Source organism: Camellia sinensis, chromosome 3 (assembly GCF_055761805.1).
Source record: "Camellia sinensis isolate YWXY chromosome 3, ASM5576180v1, whole genome shotgun sequence".
Taxonomy (NCBI): domain Eukaryota; kingdom Viridiplantae; phylum Streptophyta; class Magnoliopsida; order Ericales; family Theaceae; genus Camellia; species Camellia sinensis.
Genome location: NC_138963.1, coordinates 219813085 through 219836245, shown reverse-complemented (window position 1 = coordinate 219836245; position 23161 = coordinate 219813085). Strand labels below are relative to the sequence as shown.

The 23161-nt window shown below is 38.2% G+C and overlaps 2 protein-coding genes across 2 annotated transcripts; one reads left to right on the top strand and one right to left on the bottom strand.

Annotated features, from left to right (window-relative positions):
- The first annotated feature begins 5743 nt into the window (after positions 1 to 5743).
- Positions 5744 to 13788, top strand: LOC114274388 (uncharacterized). Its single transcript, XM_028216289.2, has 3 exons — positions 5744 to 6255; positions 6849 to 6934; positions 10206 to 13788. Exon 3 carries the CDS (start codon positions 10319 to 10321, stop codon positions 13424 to 13426), a length of 3108 nt encoding a protein of 1035 aa, XP_028072090.2. The 5' UTR covers positions 5744 to 6255; positions 6849 to 6934; positions 10206 to 10318; the 3' UTR covers positions 13427 to 13788.
- Positions 13789 to 21435: 7647 nt separating this feature from the next.
- CIP8 (COP1-interacting protein 8) lies at positions 21436 to 22894 on the bottom strand. Its single transcript, XM_028216291.2, has one exon. It carries the CDS (start codon positions 22716 to 22718, stop codon positions 21687 to 21689), a length of 1032 nt encoding a protein of 343 aa, XP_028072092.1. The 5' UTR covers positions 22719 to 22894; the 3' UTR covers positions 21436 to 21686.
- Between the last annotated feature and the right edge of the window lie 267 nt (positions 22895 to 23161).

The following is a 23161-nucleotide window of genomic DNA, read 5'->3' as shown; positions in this document are numbered from 1 at the left end:
GAGGCTTGAGAAAGCCAAGGGAAAATAGGCCGAGGAACTCCCCAACGTCCTTTGGGCATACCGAACAATCCCGCGGTGATCTACCGGGGAAACGCCTTTTGCTTTGGCATATGGCATGGAGGCGGTCATACCTTTGGAAGTTGGAATGCCTACCCTTAGAAATGAAAGTTTTGAGCCAGAATTGAACGCCGAAGCCATTTCCTTGGAATTGGACCTCGTGGAAGAACGCCGGGAAAAGGCTCTCATCCATGTGGCCGCCTACCAACAAGAACTCTCAAGGAAATACAACAAAACGGTGCACCCCAGACCGTTCAAAATAGGTGATTGGGTCTTGAGGAAGGTCATGGGCAATACCTTGGTGCCAGGAGAAGGCAAACTAGGGGCACACTGGAAAGGACCCTACAAGATAATCGGTCTGGCGGGCAAGGGAACATACCACTTGGAGGACCTGGAAGGCAGAAGAATACCCTGACCATGGAATGCGGCCAACCTCAAACTGTACTATTTTTAGCTTTTGTTTTCTTTTTGTGCAAAGGAATTTTTTGCCTTACACTTTAGAATGGAATATTCTTTTTGTCAATATATAAAAGTGTCTCATTTTTGCCTTAGCATTCTGATTGTTGCTTTTCAATTTTGAGATTCTCAACCGTGATGTTTTACTCCGGTTGATTTTGAGACTAAAATCGAGATGATTTACTCCGGTTAATTGAGTTGATGTTTTGCTTAACTCGTAGATTCCCGCCCGAGATGTTTACTCCGGTCGAATGAGTTGGTGTTTTGCTCAACTTTTAGATTCCCGACCGAGATGTTTACTCCGGTTAAATGAGTTGATGCTTTGCTCAACTCTGAGGCTCTCAACCGAGATGTTTACTCCGGTTGAATGAGTTGATGCTTTGCTCAACTCTGAGATTCTCAACCGAGATGTTTACTCCGGTTGAATGAGTTGATGTTTTGCTCAACTCTGAGATTCTCAACCGAGATGTTTATTCCGGTTGAATGTGTTGATGATTTGCTCAACTTTTAGTTTAAAATCGAGATGTTTACTCCGGTTTAATGAGTTGATGTTTTGCTCAACTCTGAGATTCTCAACCGAGATATTTATTCCAGTTGAATGCGTTGATGATTTGATCAACTTTTAGTTTAAAACCGAGATGTTTTATTCCAGTAGAAGGAGTTGATGATTTATTCAACTTCATAAGACTTTAACCGTGATGTTTTATTCCAGTTACTCGAGCTGGTTAGTCTTGCCGAGGTATTTAGTTTGGTTAAACGTATTTCGCTTGTAAACCGTGCAAACACTTGAAGGAAATTGAGTTTTTTCATTGATGTGAAAAGCAAGTACAAGAGGAGGGGTGGATAGCCCGGTTACATGTGCAAGCCAAAAAAAAGAAGACAGAAAGAAACCTAAGCTAGGGGGAAAGGTCAGGGAATTTGTCATCGGTTGCCTCTAGGTTGATTGTTGCTATTTCATCTTGGGCGCCGGGCTGCTCTGGATGGTTCTCTTGTTAAGCATTACCCTCGGCTTCTTTTTCTCCTTTTTCCTCGGCCTCAGCCTATAATGCAGCGAAGATATCGTTGGCGTATGGCACAAGGTAAGTCGGCAAGAAGATAGTTGGAGGAGAGGCAAATATGTCGGTCCCAACTCCTTGGCCGAGCTGTTCATAAACAATCTTCCAACCCGCCTTGAAGTAGATATCTTGGGTGGCATGAACCTGCTTTATGTAGCTCTCCTCGGCCTCTTTGAAGCCGGCATTATTGGCTTCCTCCAGATCCTTCTCCCTTGATTGTTTCAATGCCTCCAGCTCGGCCTTTATTGCATCTCTTTCCTGCTCGGCGGCACCAAGCTGGCTGAGCAATTTGTCGTTGTCCGCATTTGCGATTTGCAAAGAAGACTTGGCCCGCCCAAGCTCGGTTTGGAGGCTGGTAACCTGACTGGCAGAGTCATTGGCCTTCTGCCGCAGTCGGTGAATTCGCTCCATGACCAAGTGTTGCTTCTGGATGGCCTGCAAGAAGAAAGCTTGATCAGAGAGGAAACTCTGCAAACACTTGTGAGAATTTGAGTACAAGATTTGATTTAGAAGTTTGAGATTCTTACCCTAGTCATGGACTTGACCGCTGACTTCACCAACCGGGTGTCAGGCATGTGGTCGCTGTCGACCACGTCGCTCGGTAGGAGAAGGGCCTTAGAGAGGTCAAAAGCAAGCAGATGCTCTTTGTCGCCTTTGATTGAAGCTGTTGTCGGGATATCTTTGCCCTGGTGTCTGAGTTGGGGCCTCCATGCCGGTGTTGGGTCGACGGTGACGGCAGGTTGCTCGGTGTTGAGCTCGGTCACTAGCTCGGCAGAAGGGTCTGCACGAGGCCTTTTGCCAGCCCGGCGTGTGACTCTGCTGGCTTGACCGGCAGCGGGAGAAGCTAAGGCAACCACGATCCCACTGGATTGATCGGCAGCAGGTGAGCGGGTTTGGATGCTCGGGATCTCGGTGGAAGTAGCTGTGAGTAGGTTCTTAATACGGCTTCTCTTTGCCATTTCCTCTGCCTCGTTTAAACGGATGAAAGGGATGTCTGGGAGTATGGGATCTGGAGGAGGTGATGGAGCACGGAGAAAATCTGTGACCTTACTCCGGCGTGAAGCTGAGTACCAGTATGTTGGAGTGTAGCCGAGGAGCTCGTTACAATCCCGGTTACGGTAATGGAGCACAGTCTTGATGGCTGCTTCGTTGGGATAGTGGTAGTTGGCTTGCAAGGCTTGGATTGCTGCAAAAGAAAGAAGAAAAGTGTCAAGTACAGAATAGTAAAGATAAGTTGACCCAGCAGTTAGCGCGGCTTATATGTCTCGCCGAAGTTCTTGCTAATGAACCAGCCCGGTACGTCAGCTGTTTCATAGTTACCAAATACCCAGAAAAAGTCGTCATCGTGTAAGTCCTTGTTTGGGGTGCCGGTCACTATTTTTTCTTTGCCCGGTTGAATTTTTGAGTAATAGGCGAAGCCGTCGCCCGTGTGCCCAAGGGTGTATTGACGGAATATCTCGGCTAAACCTAAGTTGGTTCCTAGCCGGTTGTTCAACTTGTGGATCCCGTTGATTATTCGGTAAGTGTTGGTTGATACTTGAGTGGGTGCTAGCCCGGTGCGGCGCAAAAATTCGGTCAGTAGTAGGTTGACCAGGAAGCGGAGGCCTCCTTCGATGATGGATAGCGCGGTAAAAGGGCACTGGTCTAATCTGTCCCAAGAGGTTGTCTCAATCTCGCCGAGCTCTAGGTGGACGTCGGCCGGGATACGATACTCTTCCCGGAATACGGCCAGGGCAGTCGGAGTATCAACAAGGAAGCGGAAGCGCCCCATGTGTAGTTGGCTGATTTAGCTCGGCTGAGGTGGTTTGACAAAGACTGGTGTTTAATGGCTGCTCGGTCTTTGAGAGCCTCAGTACTGGTCTGTGGTCCCCTTGGACTCTGCAAGAAAAGGAAGGTAATTGTAAGTGGAAGCGCGGTCGCGCAAACGAGCTTGATTTTAGCTTGGTCATGAAGAGTGCCAGACCACCCCGGTCGCAAGGAGCTCGGTCGCTCAAGCGGACCAGATGTTATCTCGGTTAAGCGACCAAGTTCTCTGTTTACCCCGATTTCTACTAAGGTTTTGGGCAAACTTGTAAGTTGCTCGGTCTCAATTTTTTTGGGATCAAAAGAAGACCTGGAGCCCGGTTCACCCCAGATCTTCAGGTGTTCATCAGGGAGGATGAAGAACAACAACAAGTGCAAGGGGCATGGGAGGGTTTTGGGGGCCTATACCCTAAAATCTATGGATTATGTGCCCTAAAGCGTGGAATAACAAATGAAATAGCAACAAAGAGCTCGAAGGACTTACCAGAGTGGAGGCAGATGCAGTTCCTTCAAGCACAAACATAGAAGAAGGGCGAGAATGGAGGCTTGGCGAGGGCACTGCAGCTCTAAGACGCTTAGAATGGAAGAGAGTCAGTAAGAACGAAATGAAGACAGACTGGGCATATATATAGGCCCAAGGAACCGCCAAAAATTTTGAATATGAGGGGACGTCAGGGTTGGTTGCTCGAGGCCAATCAACGCACGACACGTGTCCCTATTGACGGCGGCGTCAGTACAGAAGAGACAGGATGGTGAATCGAGGCGTCGACCGGGCAAGTTTTGAAGACAGGTATGTCAGCTAATCAGGTCACCATCTTGCAAACTGACAACCGAGGAAATGTTACCCCGGTCAGAATAGGTAATCCAGGTCACGCTTGCGCGAACGGAATTAAAGGGCAATTGAGAGGGAGATTTATGATCTGGATTGGGCCGTGGTAATGCCGGACAAATGGTGGGTCGAACACACTTGGGCCGTGGTAGCTTGGGCCTACCCAGAAGGGTTCTTTGCTCGGTAATGGCAAAGGGCGTGTGGAACCGAGCTACTCAGACTTGTTGGTACGAAAGCCGGTCAAGTGAGGGTTCGGCTGAGATGTCCGCAGCCTCACAGGGTTCCACGGTTCGTGTGTTGCTCGATTGGAGGGCGCACACCCGTGGCTCGGCATTAAGGCCTTTGGTTAACCGACATGCCCTACTTCAAGCTCGGCTTTGCCGGAGTGCACCTAAGCTCGGCTTTTACGGAGCTCGGTTGTTAGAGCATTCGGGTGTGAAGTGCAGCATGGCCGTAGGAAGCCGAGATGTTACATCCCGGCTGCCAAGCTCCCAGTAGAGTGGGCTGGCAGTTGAGGTAGGTGATGTTCAGCTGGATTTGTGCTGACAGATGGGATAGTAGCACCACGTGTCGAGAGACCAATGAGAGTAGATTTGGGGCGCAGAACGTATATAAGCATGTCTACGCCCCCCATGCTGAGACAGATGAACATTTGGTAAAATTTACACAAAACACTTGATCCTCTCCCTCTCTCTCTCTATCCCTATGTGCATCTAACTTGACCGTCGAAGGAGTTTTCCGGCCACACACCGTCGGGTAGCTCACCGCCGTTGTGCTCGCAGATCGATCGGACAAACAGAAACTTGGAAAAAAGAAATATGAATTTATTGAAATATTTTTATAAAAAATTAAAAAATTATTAAAAAAATATATTAGCAGACGAAGCTTAAATTTGCAACATCTCTAACTTTTTCACTAGAATAAAAATTTAAAAAATCTTTCTTTATTTTACTAATACTTTTTAAAAATAAATTTTTTACACAAATAAGTTAACAAGAAGTGGGGCCCATTTGAAAAAAGGATCACACGTGTCATCACACGTGACAGGAACCGGGGGGGGGGGGGGGGGGCATCAAGACATTGACAACGATAAGCCCCACTATCCTTTTCAGGAATTACCCTCTTCCCCACCTCTCCCTTTTATCAAAAAGGGTAAATTATAAATATATCATTTAAAAATTAATTATAATACGAATTATTTTTTATAATTTAAAAAATTACATTTTATTTTTAAAATTTTTTAATTTTATAATAAATCATTCTTTTTTATTAATACATCATTAAATCAATTAATAATTTTAATAATATTAAAAATACATTTTAATTAATAATTTATATAATTTTATTATTATATAAAAGAATAATTATAAATTTTATTTTTTAATTAATTCTATTAAATAAGATATTCTAAAGGAAAATATTTTTAAAATTTAAAATTATAAAAAATAATCTATACTTTAAATAAATCTTATTTTTAATTTATCCTATCAAAAAGGCTACAAAGGAATAGAAAGAACCCCCCAACCAACCCAAACACACCCTTAAACACACCCCCCAAACCCCCCTTTTGAATTGACAGTTTTTGGAGTCTTTGCTTCTATCATTCAACTCCCAGTCCTCCCGTGTCCCAATTTTTTTACCGGCTAGTCAGATTAATACCGGCCCACCCGGTCGCCACGTGTAAATTACCCAATATTACGTTCCGAAAAATTAGAAAACCGAAACTCGAAATTACAATTACAAAAAAAAAAAAAAAAAAAAACGGTGCTGGAGAAGAAACGCCTCTCCTCTCTCTGGTTCGAAAAATGCCAAACAGAGGACAAAGTGAGGGTTTTTTGAAGACAGAGATAAAGTAAATCCGCTGTAAGACAGAGAAAGGAAGCGAAGACGAAGTTATTATGGTTCAGACTTGAAGAGAGATATATATAGCGAGAGAGAGAGAGAGAGAACAAAATCTAGAGAGAGAGAGAGAGAGAGAGGGGTTCGCCGCCCATGGTAAGGAGCTGCTGGTACTAAAACAGGCTCTAGGGTTTCTGTGTTCCATCTTCTGAGAAGGTAAGAGTGCAAGTTTGGTTAGTGTTATTTACTCTTAATTGTTCAAATTTTACTTCCTTGATTGTGTTTTAATGGAGTTTTGCTATTTTTAATTGGTTATCTTGCTGCATTAATTAGTGTAATCTTAATTGTATCTTTCGAATTTGTCTTTTCCTCTTTATGTATATGGTATGCTTGACAAATTCTCAATTTTTAGGGTTTACATTTGATATTTGCTCTTTTCTAGGGTTGAAATTCAATTCTAGGGTTTGATTTTCTATGTGAATGGTAATCGTTTTTCTTTCACTTGTATGGGTTTCATGATTGTTCTGGAGTCTTCTTGTGAGTTGGTGTGCTTTCAGCTGCCCTTGTGGTATTTAATTACGTTTTCTTTTCTTAGGGGTTTGAATTTACTATTTGCTACATGGGTAACTATTAATTAGATCAAGTCCTTTGTTTATGCTGATTTTGTGTGAGTTGTTTTGTGAATCAGCGTATTATTTTTATTATTTTTTATACATAGTTTTATTCATTGAATATTTCTTCTTTAGGGTTTGGCTTTACTGTTTTGTGTTCATCTGTTTAATACGTCCTTGTTCTGCTCGACTTTTCAGGACTGACATCCAATTTATTTGGTGGTTGTGATTGGAAATTCCAACTTCTGTTTACAGATTTTGATCAACGGAGCACTGACCAACGGGTAATTTAACAGCTGTTTAACAACTTTTTTGGAATTATCTTTTTTAAACGTGCCAAATGTGCTGTTGTCGGCTTTTGTTTTTATCAACTTTATCTTTATGAAAATCAGTAACTCCTTTATTTGCATAATTGGAGTGTTTGAATGATATTCTATTATGATATTGCATTTTTAATCCTAAACTAGTATGCATAACATACGAGGATTGACATTCAATTTTTTTTGGCAGATCATGCATTTACACTGATCTGGTGATTGTGTACTTCAAATTGTAAATCTTGTGAAATGTTAAGCAGTCAAATTGTAAATCCTCGTATTTCTTTTTCTAGTGGCTGTCTGCATACATCCTTGTTTGCTGTTTTGTCTCATTTGATGTAGCAATTAACTATAATGCATTGGCTCTATCTACTTTCATGTAGGCCTAGGTCCTCAATTTCTGTTTCTTTTATTGGTTTTTGTGTCATAATATGTGTCCGGTAGAACCTTTCAACTCTTTGCAGCACCTTTCTTCATGATAGAGTATATCAAACAATTAACATGTTGATCCATATATATTAGAATCCTCATATTTTCCAAATTTTTATTGAATTTGTGCCTGGGAATTCTTGAATACGATCTCATACCAAACCTGTCCTCTTGCCATTCCTAAGTAGCTGCGTTTGTCTTCTTCTATCATGTGGATTCTAGCAGCCTGTTTGCGAACATTTGACTGTCATTGCAAATTTGTTAAGTTTTCTATGCACATCTTTGCTTATATTTGGCTTAAAGTAATTAGGATAATAATGTCTAATGGTGCCTATACGAATCTTTGTGTATTCTGTTTTATGCTTCTAATTTTTAGTTGTTTTGTAAACTTGCAACACCTTGTAACATCTGCTCTGTTTTGGGAGTTTCATCTGCACATCTGTTTTAGCTCAGGTAGTCGACACCACTTGATAGGGAGAGAAGAGGAAAGAGGGAAGGTCATGTTTGTTTGGAGGTTTGGGGAGGGTGATTGGAGTATGACTAAGGTGGGCCCCACTCATGCCATGTTTGGTTAGGAAATGTGTGGGGGGATTAGTATTCCTCTTGGAGTAGTAATCCTACACTATGGGGGGACTAGCAAAGCTTGGAAGCACATGGGATTGAGATGCAATCCCATGGGATTAATGAGTAAAAGACTATTTTACCCCTTAGCCTATATGATGACTACAATAATGAAAGGAGGGTAATTATGGAATTTCATAGGTTTAATCCCAATTAATTAATATCACCATACTACTACACAAACACACTTTATCCTACATTTCCAATTTAATACCACCACATTACTAATCTCCTCATTCAATCCTACTATACTCATAATCCCATTCAACCTAATCTACCAAACAAACGTGACCGAAGGGATTTCTTCAAAATGAGTGATGCAGTCCACAAAAGGAGCAAGAAAAAGTGAATTCAAAGAAATGGCAAAAATTGGATATCAGTATGATTCAATATGGGCTTGATTGGAACCATTTATAATTGAGTGTTTAGCCTTATTAGGGACTTATTCTATGATTTAATAGATTAGGTTTTAGTTTTGTCAGTTTTCTAAAAGTTTTCTTATGTTTCATAACTCATAAGGCAAGAGTATTTTGGTGATTTCAAAATATTTTGGACATAGTGTGCAAAGGTCACTCATGGGTTTTAATACATTTTAATTATATTGCTTCTCCAAATAGGTTTTACAAAAATTCTTTTAGTTTCCAAATTGTGGAGGCATAATTCTTTTGGGATTTTGAGTTGTTCTAATGTATATAAAACTAGAACTTTTTTGATTCAAATGGAGAACATGCTTTAGATATATATGTACTTGAATTTATTGAAGCTCTCTTACCTAACCCTACGTATGTTGCCTAGAATTCTTAATCTTCTTATTCCTCCCCCCCCCCCCCCCCCCCCTCTTAAAGTGAAGTACCATATCTGTTTCAACACAATCTTCGTACTAACAAACCTTACTCTACAAGCCTATGCCCGTTTCCCTTGTAATGTAGCACACTAAAACAAACCAAACAACAAAGTCACTGTTCCCCAGTTACTGTTTAGAGCTTAGTAACAGCTCTTTAACAGTCCCCCGAAGCCCATATTTCCTCAGTGAAGTGAGCAATTCAGTATTACAATATGGTAAAAACACTGAAGTGAGCAATTCAGTATTGAACTGCTCTAAAAGGATGCAAACACAAAATTTCAGCAATGAGAACAGGCAAAATCTCACACTGGGAAGCTTGTAGCAAGAATCCACTATCCTAGTGTTTCTTAGTATTAGTTTTAAAACCTAAATGTGGTATCATGGTAAGGATTATGCCTATGGTACTAACACCTGAGTAGTCATTGTCATGTAGGTCATTAGGATGAAGCAATAGTCCCTATCTTTGTGTAGATGGATGATAACACTTTTCACTTTTACCCTTTCCCTTGTTTTTTTTTTGGTTCGGTTTTATTTCATCTTGGACTTGTTCACAATATTACTATTCACTCTTTTTTATGTTCTCTCTCTCTCTCTCTCTCTCTCTCTCTCTCTCTCTCTCGGGTGTGAGAGGGATATTAATTGAAACTAGGCTGCTCTGCAACTTTTCTTTTGCTTAGTTAATTATGTAGAAATTGAACAATGTAGATGTTGGATAAAGTTAAGTGACCTATTCTATGTAGAGATTTTAGCAAACTAGGAATAGAAGGGTGAAAATAAAAATGCAGCTACTTTTTCCTAAGTAGTAAGTAGATGCTTTTGATGTTTTGTTTTAAAAAAAAATGCAATCAATGTTCTTCTATATCTTAGCACTTAAATGCAACTATAATCAAAGTCTTTAAGATTTGCAGCTTCCCTGAATTATTCATATGACCATTTGCTAATAAAGTTTACATCCACTATGGCATTTGGTCGATTTAATGTTATTGGGCAATTTTGTGAACCATTTTTCACCCCCTTCAAAGTGAAAAATAGTTTATTACACCTTTGTTTGGCATAAGCTAAAATGGGACTTTTTGTCTCAAACAAAAAGACAAAATAGGCTTTTTAGCCTAATAAGACAAAATGTCACATTTAAACCATAATCATTTCATTTTTTCTCTCACAAAAGTCAAAAAAGCCAAAGAGTTTATCCCAAATGAGGCTTTTTAGCCCTAGGCTAAAATGGCCAAAAAGCCAAAAAGCCAACCCATATCTCAAACGAACCCATAATATGTCTTTTGGCCTGCTGTAGATACCTTTCTTACTAGTATATGATTACCCATTCTATGATGCAATACTTTGCAGGATCTGGTGTGATTTTGTCCTGAAACTCCAGTTTGTTACAATGAAGGATCATGTGTTAGCAAGTTACAAGGATGCCTTTGACATTGGGAATCTCAAGTGACATGTGAAGCGTTATGACGCTGGAGGACTTCTTTACCCTTACTGAGATGAAAGATGGGCTCACGGCTCCTGCTCGGGTTAGGGAACTGGTCAATGTAATGCAGAAGGAGAAAGATTGTATTGTGAAGAATGTTGGTGATGCAACCAGGCAGTGGTCTACTTTTGCAAGCACTTTAGAAGCCACCGAGGACAAAGACTGTCTTGATCTTTTTGTTCAGTTAGATGGGCTGTGGTTTATTGACAGGTGGCTTAAGGATGCTCAAAAGTTTGGTAACGACACAAGTGAGAGCTTTGTGGAAGAGTCAATCACTGCATTATTACGTGCACTCGAAAAGCTGTGTATAGGTTATGAGAAGTCAATGTCTTATGGTATCTGGATGACAGTCAAGAATCTCCTTGGCCACAGTAGTTCTAGGGTCCAGGATAGGGCTAGAGCTCTGTTTGATAGCTGGAAGCAAGATGGTGATGGCGGAGCAGTTAACCAAGATGTTGAGAAGGTTGGGGCATCCCATACTGATGGGATAAAAGGAAATGCAGACCTTGCTGGAGAAGGTGGATCTACAGAATGTTCTGTCGGGGATGTTCCTCTTTCTGGAGAGGGTGCTAATCAAGAAAAACATGTAGAACCAGCGAGAGATGATATGATGCCATCTATATGCTCAGATATTCTTCAACCGGAACAGGTTGATGATGTAGTAGAGACCCAAATATCTGACAAGGAGAAGACTTTAGACCATGAAGTCATGAAAGATGAGTGTTCATCAGATCTTGTGGGCTCAGTCATGTTAAAGCCCATTAAAGAAAACCTTTCTATCAAGGAAGAATCCCCACTATGCCATTCAGAAGGAGCTGCCTCAATTGAAACTTGTACTTCTGTGGCCCCGAAACAAGGCATTGAAGGAAAGTCAGATGTTCCTGAGTTGAATGAGTATACTGATAAGACAAAGCAGATAGAGGTGGTCACAAGTCCCCCCAACAAATTAGGTGCAGTGGAAATGTCTACTGTTTCTAGTCAGGTGGAACCCAGGTTTCTTTTGGGTGGTGATGATGCTGCAAATGCTCAGGAATCTGCCACAGAACCCGAGTTACGAAACATTAGTGATACCAAAGAAAAAGTTCAGTCAAAAGATACACTTATCGATGGCACAGGGACAGATATGCCCGAGGGGAAAAGCAGGATGGATGATACTGGGTCTCCACATCATTGCAGAAGCATGGTGGTGTTCCAAAATCAAGGTCATGATTCGAATACTAATCTTTCATTGGACTCTTCTGGCAATGAGGGTAAATTGGGTAAAGTGGAGGATCCGGATACTTCTTTCTCTACAGAAGATAGTGGGGCTCAAGAGCATTCTAGTGATGAAAGTGACGATCTGGCAAATGATTCTAATTTTTTGAAACCTGCTATGGATGCCAAAGATCCTGACGTGGTTGACCAGAGAAGGCCTGATTTAGACCTTGACTATAGCATGGTGGATGCTCTGGAGGTTGCTCGACAAGTAGCCATAGAAGTTGAGAGAGAAGTCGTAGATTGCAGAGAGCCAAGTTGCAGCTCTTCTGAGAAAATCTTTGATGGTGGAATTGGGCATCTGGATAGCCCGGAGTCTATATATGGTAAGGAAATCCAACCCAATGAGGCTGCATCTAAAGAGGTGCCAACTGGACCCAATCTGTCTGCCAAGACTTCACCACAAAGGGAAGAGCATTTAAGTAGTGCAAAAACCCTAGATGTTGAAGCAGAAAATTGCATACAAGATATAGAGTCCTCTCAGGTCACTCAGGCGGCGCAAGAACCAGAAGTTAACACAGAGAAAGGCCTTGGTGATTTTGATCTGAATCAAGAAGTTTGCTCCGAGGATATGGATTACTCAGGAAATCTGATCTCTACTCCCATCTCTGTGGTTTCCGCTTCAAGGGCTGCAGCGAATCCTGGGTTTCCTGCATCTCCTTTGCAGTTTGAGGGCGCTCATGGATGGAAAGGGTCCGCTGCGACTAGTGCTTTTCGCCCAGCATCATCTCGCAGAATTCTTGAAGGTGACAAGACTCTTTCCATTGGGGGGAGCCTTATCAGTTCAAAGCAGCGCCAGGACTACCTTGATTTTGATCTGAATGTGGTTGAGGCCGGAGATGATAAAATTGCAGACCTAATACCAGAAAAGCAAATCCCGGTATGGTCTGGCCTTCCTTCTGGGGAATCTTCAATTGAAGCCAGTCCAAGAAGATCAGAGAGATTCAAGTTGGATCTTAATCGTATCAGTGATGATGGTGATGCTCCATCTGATTGGAGGATGGAAGGACAATTTTTACAGCATAGGAATGGCCATCACAGCCCATCTCCTTCTTCTTCATCATCATCAATGCAGCCTGCCTTGAGGAACTTTGATTTGAATGACCAGCCATCTTTTCACAATGATTCTTCAGATCTACTACATCCGTATCTTGGTAAGTCATCTTCACAAATTTTAAATGCTTCTGGTGGACTCAAATTAGATGATTCCGTGATTTCTATCATGGGTACCCGAGTGGAGGTCAATCAAAAAGATTTTGGTCCTCAAACTCCTTCCTTGCCAAATGGCAGGACTTTAGATCCTGCCCTAGATGTTAATTTGTCAAGAAGTGGGAGTGCTTTTGGGATGAGATCTGTAGTTCCATATGCACATCATGCTATTTTTGGGTACAATGGCCTTACAACAGGGCCTACAATCACTTTCTCGCCGTCTATGTATGGACCTGCTGGCCCAATCCCTTACATGGTGGATTCTAGAGGAGCCCCGGTTGTACCTCAAATCATGGGCTCTGCATCAGCTTCTCCAGCTGCCTACTCTCAACCACCATATATTATGAGTATGATTGGGACACCTCAAGTTTCAAACGGTGCTGGGCCATCACGGCCTAGTTTTGATCTGAATTCTGGGTACATGACCGAGGGGGGAAACAGGGAATCCGTGGGTTTGAGGCAGTTTTTTAACTCTGGTCAGGGCAGGTCAATTGATGAGCACTTAAGGAACAACTCACAACCCTCCTTGGGTTCTGGTGGTCTTGGAAAACGAAAGGAACCTGATGGTGGGCGGGAATCATACCCATTTAACTATAAACATCATCATCAACCACCATGGAAATAGAGTGTTTATCAAAGTTCCCTCTCTGTGGATCAGTTTAGGAACAAAACAGAAAAGACCAATGTTTTCATAACCATAGGTGATCCACAGAATGTAAGCTTATTGAAATTGGTGGGTTGGGGAAGTTTCGTGGAACTGAATAAAAATGCGGAATTGTGGCTGTAATATGATTCATGAGATTAATTTGCCAAAGAAGAAAGGAATTTAGGTTTTATTGTTTTCAAAATGGTTTATTTTCTTATTTTGCTTTTTCTATGTTTCATAGCAGGCCATTGTTACCATAGAAAGAAAGCTTGTTACATGTAGCTCTGTAATCTCGGTCCTATATATATCAAAGAAATTTAGAGAAATAATCTTTTTTTTAACCTTCTTCCTCTGTGTGTTTGTTTGGTATTGGTCTTGATATAGAAGATTGCATAATAAATTTGTATAAAAATTGAGGACCGACTGTCACTCCTTTACGTTATTCATGTAAGAATCATCATATAGGTAGTGATGTCAAAGATTGCTTAATTGATGTTGACGGCTGGTACTCTTTTACATTCTTCCTCTATGAGTATATTGTGTAGGTATTCCATATATAGAAAGATTGCATGATTAATATGTTCCATGTTGCCATTGCTGCTGATGTCAAAATATTAGCTGTTTTTCAAGCTCTGGGTTCTTCTTTAGCAATCCGGAATTGGCTAAATCCTGGTGAAACTCAGTTTACCATCAATTGTATACAAGAACTGCTTTTGCTTTGTTGTCTTTATTAATACTATGTTTGTCATCATAGTTTGCATACTTTTTAAGATGATGCCTCTGTCAATTTCATCAAAGCGTTCCAGCTTGAAAATGTCAATTTCATATTTTAGCAATGATTAAATGTTTCGTTATTTACTCCCTCTTTAGGTTAATTTTAGTTCCATAATTATTTGGTATATGTAGAATAGGATAGTTACGGGGATTTAGGAGATTACTTGGAAACTTTGGTAATGTAGTTGCCAAAATCTTACCAAATTTTTTTAGAGTAAATTACCAATAGGTCATACTTTTGGGATTTATCACCCATTAAATCCTATTGATAAAATTATAAATTTGTCAGTCTCTCTTATTTTTATGAATAAATTTACAGTGATAAATTTATTAATAGAACCTGTAGGTAAATAAGTCTAGTTAATAAAGCTAGTTGGTAAGTGCTCCATTTTTTTAGCATAATTATATATATATATATATATATTTCTTCTCCCATTTTTTTAGAATGACTTGGAAAATGTTAATGACGTAGATTCAACCATGGAATATTCACAAGCATATGAGTAGGCTGTGAACAATACCTGCCACAATCATGCCAAACCGCCCATTTTTTCAGTTTTGGCCAGCGGGTTGGGCAGGTGGGGGGCCCAACCGCGCGGGTTGTGGTTTCAAAACTCTAGCCCGCCGACCAAACTGACCTGCACCACCTATGTATATATAAGCTCATGAAATTGCTTTGGTAGAGTGTCACTGTTCACCTTGCCTCTTCACATATCTATGGTTTTTTTGTCTCTTCTCTTTCTCCTCCGATTGGCGCTACCGCTAGCCTTGCTAGACGCCACTGTTAGCATTTCCGTCAAGAACCTTGACTCTTCTGTTACCAGTGCTGGCTTGCATAGAGTTTTCTGCAATTTGGAATTATACTTTCTTGCAAGCCATGATACCATGTTTGAAGGGAAGAAATTGTAAGTACTCCTTGTTCCTATTTAAGTCATTATTCTATCTTCCTAAAGCTTATTTGTTTATGAGTAGATTTTGTTTGTCGATGGGTTGTTCTTTTTGAGATTGGCCATTTTCATAGTTTCCCTAGTTCAATTAAATGATTGAATCGTAGTTTCTTTTATATTGGATGAATGGATTGTTGAGTTTTTGTTTACAGATTCTCTGTACTCTCTCTCTCTCCTCTCTCTCTCTCTCTCTCTATATATATATATATATGTGTGTGTGTGTGTGTGTGTGTATGCTGCTTCAGTTTACTTGTAAATCTGAGAAATAGATTTAATTTGTTTGCTATTGCTTGAGTCTACTGTTGCTCAATAAGAAAAATCTAATCTGTTAGCTATTGTTTGAGTATAAAAAAATGTTTGAGAAATCTTAACCATGTAGGCAAAAAATGTTTTGGCTGAAATATTGAGCATTTGAATTTTTATTTATATTTGTTTATTATAAACTGTCAATCAGTCCGAAATGCCAAGTCAAAATCGCAATTATTTACCAACAAAATTGTCGATTTTATTTAACCAAGTCAAAATCGCCATTATTTACCAACGAAATCGTCTATTTTTGATAAATAAAACGATAATTTTTAATATTGATTTTGTCAATTTATCACTTACCGTGCAATTTTTATTTTACTCGTAAATCGCACAAATCCATAGCACGCACGTCCCTACATATGAGTTTCACAAAGTCAATGTTCAAAATATTTTGCTTTTAATACAAGGACAAGGACATTATGAGTCATTTGAGGCCTCGTTTGGGAACAGGTTAATTTAGTAATTTTTTGGTTATTTGGTTAAAAAAGTAAATAAAAAAAACTTGTATGTTTGGGATGACTTTTTGGCTAATTACGAAAAGATGTGCAAAAAGTAGAGAGAAAAGATAATCTTTGACTTTTTGGTATGAGTTGTTGACTTTTTGGTTAATTTAATAACTTTTTGACTAATTGACTAAAATAGCCTCTTGCCAAGTGAGACCTGAGAGTAACTTGACAACTACATTTCACTTCACAGTGAACCATGGGCGCGTGATGTTTTGGGTCAAAGTAGTATGTTTGGATGAAAGAGGTTCCTCCTTTCATCCTGTTACTGCTGCTGGATAGTTTCTTACTTCTTTGGCTTTTACAAGTGGTACTGTATGTATATATAAGAAAAAGGATATGATAGGTTTTTTTTTGGAAAAGAATGTGTTTAGTTGATTTCTTTATATATATATATATATTGATATTTTTCTTATCTTTGCCCCCCTAGGGCTCTAAAACGAATTCCTCGTGTTTTACTCTTGTAACATGCTCGAAATCAAATAGTGGTGTAAAAAAAGCTTAATCTCAAATTCATTTTAAAATTTATTAAATTTGAACAATTTATTATGTGGCTAGAAGGATATTTATATATTGTAGACACTCAAGTTACTCAAACTTGGTTAGTTATCATCTCAATTAAAACTTATTTGATGTAAAAAATAAACAAATTTTGACAGACAAACAAATGAGTTGTCATTTTATAATTGTTCTGCTTATTTAAAATAAGAGGGAGGGAAAATCAATTTATAATTAGGTTTCATTTGAGAAGAGATAATTTAGTTTGGTTTTTAGGCTAATTAACTTGGTTAAGTCAGTTTTGTTTGGAAAGAATTTTGATTTTTTTTTTGGTTTGAATGTGTTGGCTGTGAAAAAAAATAGTAAAATGATTATGATTTAAATATAATATAATATTTTATTAATTTATTTTATTTTTTATTTATTTAAAAAAAGTTATTATCAAGCGAAAACTCAATAATTGATAAAATAATAGAAAAAGGCTTCTTTGAATAAAGTATTGAAATAACTTGTGCGGATAACAAAATGTGCTTCATAAATTGACTTCCCAAACAAGTGGTTGAAAGTTTTTCCCCCCAAAAACACAAAAAAATAAAAATAAATGGAAGCTGAAGCAAATAAGCAATAAAGGGATCCCAGAAAGTGGTCTATTATTGAGACCCCCAAGTAAAGTAGTGGATCCATTTAAATTGAATAATGCGATATTGATAATATGATATAATTTAAAAAAATTTTAATATGGCAGTGGCTTTGGTCCAGTTTAAGATCGGACTGGACCGTATTGTTGGATCCGTAGGAGCCCACCACGGGTCTCGTTTTGATAATCTGAACCGTTCAATGTATAGAACTCGTCGAGTGTTATATGCCTATAAAACATCACGTTGATCGGATATCGATAGCTACGTGAACAAAACAGTTTTTTATCAACCGTTAATTGTTTCACCGTCTATTTTTTTTATACAAAACTGATTTGATCACATAGCTATTGATATCCGATCAACGTGATTTTTTACAGGCATGTAGTACTCGACGATTTCTACACACTAAACGGTTCGGATTATTAAAATAGGCCAAAAATAGGCCCCATGGGCTAAACTGGACGGGTCCAGTCTTGATCTCAACTTGAGACAAGCTGGACCCTTTTAATATTTGTAATATGATTAATGAGTGAGATTAATAATAATGTCATAACTAACACTAAATAATATACTAATTAGTACATTTAAATTTCATTATCATCACTTCGTACTATATGTTACAAAGCACTAACAAATAATAAAGGCATCTTTTAAGGAGTAGGTTAAAAATTATTTTTTAATTTTTAATTTATTTTAGGTCATATTATCTTTTATATTTTTACATATTTTTTTAAAAAAAATTTACAAAAATTAAAAAATCAACTTTTAACTATCTTTCTAAAACAACTCAAAGTGAACTAGAAATTTAAATTCCAAATATAGGAGTAGGGGTGTGTACGGTGTGATTCAAATGGTTTAAAAGTAAAATTATAAATCGAATAGTAGATTGACAGACTGACAAATTGTGATTTTAGTGATTTTGGACGGATTGCCGGATTGAAAAATATTCTGACCAATTATCAAGTATTTATATAATATATATATAATACTAATTTGTATAATATTTTATATATATATATAACACGCTAATTTTATATAATATTTTTAATATATATAATTATCAATTTGTAATAAACTTCACATATCTTTCACACTTATTTTTATTTTGATATTTCATTATAAGTTAAAAAATATATATGTATTAACTATAGCGGAGCGATTTTAAAATCGGATTATAAATTTTAAAGTTCGAATCACGATTAACGAATAGAGCGGTACAGATTGTGACAATTCGGTGCTATTTTGTGCTTGTTTGGCAATGATCTTTTTTAGTTAATTTTTTAACTTTTTTTGCTTGAGACTTTTTTAGTTATTTGATATTTTTCATTGGCTTTTTTTTTGTCTTTTTAATTTTTTAATTTTTTTTTTATTCTTTTGTGATTTTTTAACCCAACTCAAAAATCAAACAACACCTTTAAAGGATTAGCTGATATTTTACGCAACCTTATAGGTGTAGCTTCGAATCTCACAAAAAGACAGTTTTTGATTTAAAAAATAAATAAATAAAAAGTCAGTAGGTTATTTATCATTAGTTAAAATAGTTAAATATTGCATCATTTTTTCACTTGAAAAAAAAGAAGGTTTTTTTAACAAATTTTCAAATATATTAACTTTTTTAACTCTTAAAAAAAGCAAAAAAAACAAAAACAAAAAATCCCAAATGGCGACTTGATGTGCTGCATGTTTTGGTAACATGATTAAAAATAATTTTTTTTGACTTTTTTAAGTCATATATCTTTTCTATTTTTTTTATTATATTTTTTTATAAAAAAATTTAAAAAATTTAAAAAAAATTAAAAATTAACTTTTAACTTACTTCTCAAAATAAAATATAAGTAAAAAAAGAACAGGAAAAAAAAATGAAAAAAGGGGCAAAGGTTTAATGCTATTATAGATAGACTTCAGCAAACACTACGGAGTGAGAAGTTATCTATAGTTTCGTCCTAGTACATGGCCCGCTCAATAATTAAGGATACAAGATGAAACTAAAAGAATAATATTATATGTATTAATTAATATATTAATTAATGATGAAACATAATTTAAATTTTTTTTAATATATGTACGATGATGTAATATAATTTAAAATTTTTTTAATATTTATAATTTATAAAATAATTAGGGTCAATAATAATATCATAACTATTATTGACACACTAGTTAGTACATACATATAACACCACCGAAACTAAAAACAATATGGATACTATAATGCTGTGTTGAGTTAGAAAATTTGGAAAGAAATATGAAGAAGAAAATAAAAAATGTAAAATTATATAAAATATAAATATATTTTATTTACATTTTAACTATTTTTTTTGTTCTTTTTCCTTTTCAAATTTCTTTTTAAATCCCCAAACCAAACATTAAACTACTCATGCATTCTCATACTACTAATGAAGCTAGACACCATTGTGTTCTATATAATTTTTCCATTTTCTGCGAAGGCACGAATTTGTTGTGCTCATAATTGAACAAGTCTACCTCTTTCACCGGTGCTCTTACGCCTTATAATATTTTCTCTGTACTTCTAGCCATGGCAATGGCGGTGACGGTGGATAGTGGATGGGACTATCAATTTCATACAAGGATAAAATGGTAATAAAGAATAATTAAAAAGAAAAATGTTTGGTGGTCCAAATTTATGTAATTCGAATGGCTCGAATGTGTCAAAACGACGTCGTTTTGGGTGTTTCAACCCATTCGAGCCGAGAAAATGGGCCACCTAGCATTGTTGAATTAAAATAGTAAAGAATTGAAATTGTGATCCAAACAGAAGCTCCCTCAGAAAAGCCTTTCAGGCTGTAGGGAATGTGTTTTCCTTACTAACAAAATACAAACCCCATTATCTTCCCTGGGTCAGATGATGAAGAATACAAATTAAAGATGAATTCTTATAATATGCATTTTAAGGTGTTTTAATTTCTAAGCAAACACGAGCAAATATAAAGGCAGCAAAATCACAAAATAGAGGCAGAAAGTCATAAATGAACTGCACAATAAGCAAATGAGACTAGAATGTATAGAGAAGAATGCTATGAACAATGTATAAGCAGCAAAAGTGGTTGCTACAAGAGTCCAGAGACTAGTGTTGTTAATCGCTCCCTCATATAAGCATCATGATCTGTCTCCTAACTGGTAAAAGGAGACATTCACTGCTCAGGGAGCCACAATGGACCTACAATTAACAATTATGTAGAATGTGCCCCAAGACAACTATAGGATTGTGCTTAAGATCCCCAGTTCAGCATGGAAGGAAGGGCATGCGCTAGCATTATATATGCGTAATTAACAATCACTCTAGTTGGATCACAAACGTCCACCAAAAAGATCTTGGCTTCCGTATCAAGTTTCCCTAACCTCTCTCACTCATCCACACTATTGTCTCTGGAGAGAAATTGCATAATTTCAGCACATGAACCATCTGTGCAATGCCATTGAAGGACGTTGCCATGAAAGTTTCCAACTCTCAAGACAAGGGAAAAAGTATCAACTGCAAATGATAAATGATGATGCTTTATTGATGTACAAGTCATTACCGCTATGAAACCTCAAAATCAATTTTTGAATAGATTAGCTTCTAATTAATTGGATATAGAACTTCCATTATTTAATAAATCAAAACTAAAACCCTTTAATCATATGGTTTTTAAACTGAGGTGCATCACAAACAAAATAGGTATTCGATTTGATTAAATTATTGTTTATATCCAAACACACACAATCCACCACAACCAAGAGTTCCCAAGGTCACACAGAGTGCATTCCATACCACTAAGAACTGAACACCAGAACCTAACTCTTGGAAGTTGCAAATAATGTTGAGAAAAGAAAAAATAAACATAAAGATCACCAAATACTATGTGATCCCCTAATGCTATATGGTTTCCACATGACATTACCATTCCCTCTTTATTCTACACCTCAGTCCATTAACCATTTACAGGAGGATTAAAAGCTCCAAGTCTAATGAACCAATTGAAGTACCAATTTCTACTAGCTAAACATTCGAGCCTAGGTTTGGATCATGGATTTGTAAAGGGTACTGAAAATAAAATGGAAAAAGATAAGAACACAATGTGGTGAAAGAACCTAACTTTGTCTTTCATTCCCCTTTCCCTTGATAAATCCAAGCATGAATGTAAGGAACTAAGTCATGGAATTGGCATAGTGATGAAATTAAAAGCATATAGTAACACTATTTTCTTGTTACAAATGCATTTAACATGTTGTATAACTCATATATTTTCCCAGTAAAAACGCCAAATAATATAGCCAAAGACAAGAAAGTCACAACTTAACTTAAACATCCGTAATACCGTAAAGAAGGTAATTATAACTAGCAATTGAACTCATCAAATCACTAAAAAGCAAAAGAACATCTTCAAATTGTGAATTATTATGTACATTAAATAAAATAAAATAAAAATCCAATCCACAACAAGCACTGATTTTTTATTTTTTATTTTCCATATAATAGGGGTTGTGGAGGAGACTCAAGTAAAAAGAAGATAAAATTCAATACGGACGTTGAATGCATACCACCAAGAGAGTCGACGAAGCAATAGAATCAAGCACGAGAACTCGAAGGACCAGTGCCCTCACCTCTCTTCTTTCTCTCCTCTTCATACTCTAGATCGTCTGTCTCCAACTCAAACCTACACACGGGACACGAGTTTCTCGAACCCAGCCATGGCAAAATGCAATCCTCATGGTATCCATGCTCGCAAGGCAATTTCTTGGCAATCTCTCCAACATTCACTGAATCCTTACATATAGCACACACCATAGACTCTTGTTGTGATTCAATCTTCAGTGTTTGCAAAGCCAGTATGGCTGATTTTGAAGCTTGTGGTGCTCCTCTTCTTCCACTGCCATCGCTCTCAGCCAAGTTCTGCAGCAAAGCTTCGTATCCAGCCGCATCGACGTAGTCCTCTGGATTCCCCACATAGTCATCCATCTCCGGCATTTGCAATCGGAGCTCAATCGAGTGGTCTTCGAGCCCCATCAAGATCTCCGCCCAATCGAGAATCCTGTTCCGCCGATTCGCGGCTCGAGCCGCCAAGTCACGGAGCCGAAGCCGAAGCACATCGCGCCGCCTCCTCCGCATATCTTCTTCGTCTCTCTCACCATCAGATCGATCCAAACCTCGATCTAATCCTCGATCGCGATCTTGATCGGGATCGTCTTCTTCCTCTTCGTCTACTTCGTTTCTGACTTCAACTTCGTTCGCATCATCGTCGTCGTCGTTGTCCCAGCCGTCGAGTTCGATCCGGAGATAATCATCCTCCGATGGATCTGCATGCTCCGAAGGCGGCGGAGGAGGAGCGTCGTCGTCACGCGCAGCCTGCGCGATCAGGCGGAGGACTTGGAGGAACTGGGAGCCGAAGTAAGGTTCGTCGACGAGATCGGAGGTTCGGGACGGCGGAGGGGAGGGGTTCGCGGCGGCGATGGACTCGACGAAGCCGTTCTTGCACTCGTGACAGACCACGTCGGGGAGGGTTTCGATGGAGACCCGTTTGTCGCAGTGGTAGCACCAGTACTGTAACGGATCAAGATCCGAACCCGATTGGGTCTGTGATGGTGGAGCTTCTTCGGCCATAGGGATTCGAGTACCGATACAGACGATGAAGACTCCGCACGAAGTGGTGAAGACTTGCGCAGAGAGAGAGAGGTGGAAGATGAAGTTCTTGGAGAATTTGCTTGTTGGATAAGAACCGCTAGATGATAAGGTCGTGTGGGGACAATCGGACGGTAAATGATTGATTTGCAAGAGAAGTACCGGAGTTGATGAGTTCCGTAACAGATTCCATTTAGAAAAATTATTAAGTGGTACTGGGACTACGGCCGATTTTAAGAAATAAGTTACAAGTTGATTTTTTTATTTTTTTTAAATATATAAAAAAATAAAAAGGTGATGTAACTTTTAAAAAAAAAACCAAAAATTTTTTGACTTTTAATCCAATTGTCAAAATAGGCCTAGTTAGGCTTGTTTTGGAAAATAAGTTAAAATCAGACTTTTTAAATTTTTTTTAACTTTTTTTT

Excerpts from the sequence above, each read along its gene's own strand:
- LOC114274388 (XM_028216289.2), top strand. The coding sequence starts at position 10,319 with ATGACGCTGGAGGACTTCTTTACCCTTACTGAGATGAAAGATGGGCTC.
- CIP8 (XM_028216291.2), bottom strand. The coding sequence starts at position 22,718 with ATGGCCGAAGAAGCTCCACCATCACAGACCCAATCGGGTTCGGATCTT.